General features: G+C 27.7%; 1 protein-coding gene across 1 annotated transcript; it reads right to left on the minus strand.

Annotated features, from left to right (window-relative positions):
- Positions 1–2,535: 2,535 nt before the first annotated feature.
- Positions 2,536–3,264, minus strand: LOC129890433 (uncharacterized). The gene has a single exon (XM_055965993.1). It carries the CDS (start codon positions 3,199–3,201, stop codon positions 2,857–2,859), a length of 345 nt encoding a protein of 114 aa, XP_055821968.1. The 5' UTR covers positions 3,202–3,264; the 3' UTR covers positions 2,536–2,856.
- Between the last annotated feature and the right edge of the window lie 1,034 nt (positions 3,265–4,298).

Raw genomic sequence — 4,298 nt, forward strand, 5'->3', positions numbered from 1 at the left:
CTTATCATTAAATTTTAGAAGATATGACAAGATAAAGTTCAATTTAATTAGAGAAGGAAAGGTAATTTTGATTACTTGGACACTAATTTATAAGTACTAAGCACATTTAATGGAACATAATCAACTTCTTTCTAGAAGAAAGTTAATTTGGATAAAGTTCATCATCATTTTCGATTTTTTTTTTCTTATGACCACCAAGTAGAAATGTATGGTTTAGTATATTTGAAAGTGAATATATTTGATAACTTACAATTTTTTGAATTTATTACGTCTCTAAATTTTGAATATGTATCTATACGAGAAAATTCAATCATGTTTCTAACTAGTGATCCATGAAATTGTCACATTTTTGTTATAACCAATTAGTCATAAAGTCAAGTTTAAGCAACTATATATATAGGTATGTACACAAAATGCAACTACATCAACCTAACAAGTTTTTGTAGAAAGTCTCATTGATTATAAAATCATGGAAAATCATACGTATATATATATATAATGGTATTTGACACACACGCACATATTGATGTGTATGTTTCTATAAATATTTGGTGATTCATATAAGTAACTCATACACCTTATAGTTCAAGTATGAACTCAAAAAGCGGAATACTCTAATTAGGTATGTTTTTGATTCTTAACTAAAATAAATAGTACCCAGATGAATGCAATATTTTGCAAAATAAGGGAGTTGAATATTATTGGAACATAAGAAGCTCAAAATAATCTTTATCTGTATTGAAAATGACACAAATATTACTCCCCTTCCATCTATTAGACCATAAATAATTTAAACTAAATTTAAATTTAAAATCATCCTTCATTTTAATAGAAATTGATGTAGATTATATGCGAGTCTTAATTAAAAAGAAAAAAATAATCAAATATACCCTTCAACTTTGCAATTTAAAGAATAAAGATGATGTATCACTTGTTTAAAAAGTAATTTACATATTCTTCTATCCTTACACAAATGAATTAAATATATATTTTTTTTGGCCAACAAAAGTAAAAAAAATTAGTTTTAAATTTATTTGTTTGTTTTCTTATTAAAATACCCATTTTAGGAAAAGCCTGCCTTCCACTTTAAAACACTATTGACATGTCAACTGTCCTAGCTAGAGAAAAATTCTTTCATCTGTTTAGGGACCATTAATTTTTCTTTTTTCTTTTCAGGTATTCCGTATTTGTATTAGAACTTAACTATATACAAATTTACATCGGAAAGTTTCAAATTAAGAAGATAAAATACTTTCTAATAAAAAAGACTTCGTACCTAAAAGAATTCTAACTCGATACATCTGATTAATTAAAAATGAATGAATAATTACCAGTCTACGATAAATCCACAACCCTTGTTGTTGGGACCATTAACTAAATATAGAGCTGTGTCTAGAAACTTGGCTTAATTACCTAGTCAAGATATATCTTCTTTAAAACTACTTCCAAAGATCAGATAATACGTGGTATGATATAAATATTTATTCGTCGATAATATTTTTGATGGACTTTTCATAAAAATTTTCCTTAACAACGAATCAAATTCCGACGAGACGTAAATCGAAAATTAGAAATTATGTAACAACAAAAATCATGCCCAATATATATGAAGCCATGATGAGGCAGAAAAAATATTAATTACTATATATTTCTAATTTCATGAAGTTAGATGAATTAAACATAAAAGGTAACACACTTACATTCCTTGTACTTGAAGAAATTATCCAAATTCCATTAAGGACCTAAAAAAATTAGTCTTCCACTGACACTAATGACTTTAAATAGTATGTGAAAACAAATCAAAAGACAAGAAAATGTTGTTTGAGCAACAAATAATTAGTCTAATTAAACGTGACTCACCTACCCCATTTTAGCTTATGGGAAAACAGTAGCCATTGAGACTTTACACATCAAGTTGGTTCATGAAACAAGTAATTTCTCCACCCGTTTTATTTTATGTGTCTTAGTTTGATTAGATATGAAATTTTAAAAAAGTAAAAGGGTCTTAAATTGCATCAATGATACATTTAAATTATTAAAATACGCTTGAATCTTGTACTATTACAAATATCATCTGACATGAGCTCGAATTAACCAGTATTAAATATAAAAAGTATTATTATATCTCTTTTTAATCATATTAAAAAAATAAAATAAGACACATAAATTAAAAGAGATTATATTGTTGTCAAGAATTTGTGCTTTTTTTAATTAAGCATTGTTTCTTCTAGATGCTAGGAAATTCATAGAGAACTTTAACAACCAAAAAAGCAGCAAGAAAAATAAGAAGAACACAATTAATTCTTGCAAATCTAAACTTCAAAATATTATCTCCACAATAATTCACAAGAGGGAGTTGCTAGTAAGTCCAATTTAACTCACTTTTTTGGGATTATTATTTATATATAAACATCAAAATTATCACAATAAATATTCAGTACTTTTCTTTACAAGTACACCTATAGATGGAAGATAATACAATTAAAATGCGGTGGAATCAATATAGAAGTGAATTCAGAATTTTAAATTTATGAATTTTAAATTCTTAAAAATATAACATATTAGAGTTCTTGATTATTTATACACATTTACGTGGATATTTAATCACAAACACAAAGTTTTAACTAAAATTACTGATTCTACCGAATTAATAGCTCCGCCTTTGGTGTGATGGAAGAATCCCCTCCACCCCCTAATTATCAGGAGGTCATGGATTCGACAGAATTACATGTCCTTTCTAGTGAGTCTTACATGGGACACAAAAATTCGAATTAATCGAGTCAGTAATTTTTGAATATCAAATGTGTATATATATATAAAAACAATTTGAAAACAACGTAGTACTCCTTTAAATCTTCATCCACCAGTTACACATGAAAACATTCTACGATGGCTTCTGAATTTCACAAGTTGTTTATCCTTCACCGGAGTACTATCCTCCGGTGAAACTCCGCCGGTATATTCCACGTGGAGGGACTGTGTTCGCCTATGATGACGGTATTTCTCCGTTTGATCACCACCACCATTGTCAACCATCTTCTGATCATCAATTGACGACATTTCATACTCTTTACCACTATTTTTTTGATAGAAATTTTCAATATTGTAAGTATTAGCAGCACCAAAAGAGAGACATTCATATTTTCGACGAGTTTTGCTTCTCTTAATGGTTTTGTATACTAATGGAATAAGTCCTTCCATTGTATTTTGTTTTTTTTTTGGACTTGAAATAGAAGGAGAAGAAGAAGAGAAGAAAAAGAATGAATTATTTGAAGACTTTTAGCTAAGCTACTTTTGTTATATATGAGGGGTTTGGTGGGAGTTTGGCTAAGTTTTATTTTTCTTCTTCTACTAAAATATCCGGGGTTTAAGCTATACCGTCGCATTTTTCTAGGACCAGTCATTCTTCGTCATTATAAAAAAAATATTAAAAATTAAAATCAATTTAGAACATAGACGTTAAGGAAGTCAATTTTTCTGAAAAAACCCAACTAAAAATTGATCTCAAATTGAAGGTTGGTAAAAAAAAAAAAAAAAAAACAGAATCTATAGACGATTGATTTTATTTTATTTTTAAAATAACCAACCTTAAAAGATCGATTTTGAAAAGATTTCGTCGATTTTTTTTTTTTTTTTGCAAAATTTATCAGCAAAACTCGACCTTCAGAGGCTAGTTTCCATTGGCATTAAGAAAGTCAATATCCAGAAATTGATTTTGTTAGAAAATATATTTTCAAAAATTGATATCCAAGGTCGGTTTTTTCTGTCCTTTTTGTTGTTGTGTAAGTAGTGTCTAATAACATTTCACTATAAAGTCAAATTCTTTTTGAAACTAATTTTCATATTATGTTGTATTAATTTTATGTTTTCTATAATAACAATTCACACAAAGAATATTAATGAGATATGTAATTTTGAAAATAAAATAAGTTATTTATTGTAAATTTATAATAGACAAAAATGATTTGATAATATAAAATTTTCTCGGTTGGTGTATGCTACTTAAAAACTCAAAACTAATATATATCTCTTCTTTACTTTCTTTATTTCTACGTTGACTTGATCATATATCTTGCCCCCCCCCCCCCCCAATCATATCCTATTCTTGTATTTGTTTATAATTTATTCTAGAGAAAAAAATGTGTACATGAAAGTGACAATTGAAACTAGACTTGTTCTTTGTACGCTTAGAAAAAATCGATAAATCGCATCAAACCGACAAACTCAAAAAAAAACTCGACTAGTGATTTGGTTTGACTTGGTTTGGTGTTTGAAAAAAAAACCCGACCATTATAGGG

The sequence above is a fragment of the Solanum dulcamara genome, chromosome 1, assembly GCF_947179165.1.
Source record: "Solanum dulcamara chromosome 1, daSolDulc1.2, whole genome shotgun sequence".
Taxonomy (NCBI): Eukaryota; Viridiplantae; Streptophyta; class Magnoliopsida; order Solanales; family Solanaceae; genus Solanum; species Solanum dulcamara.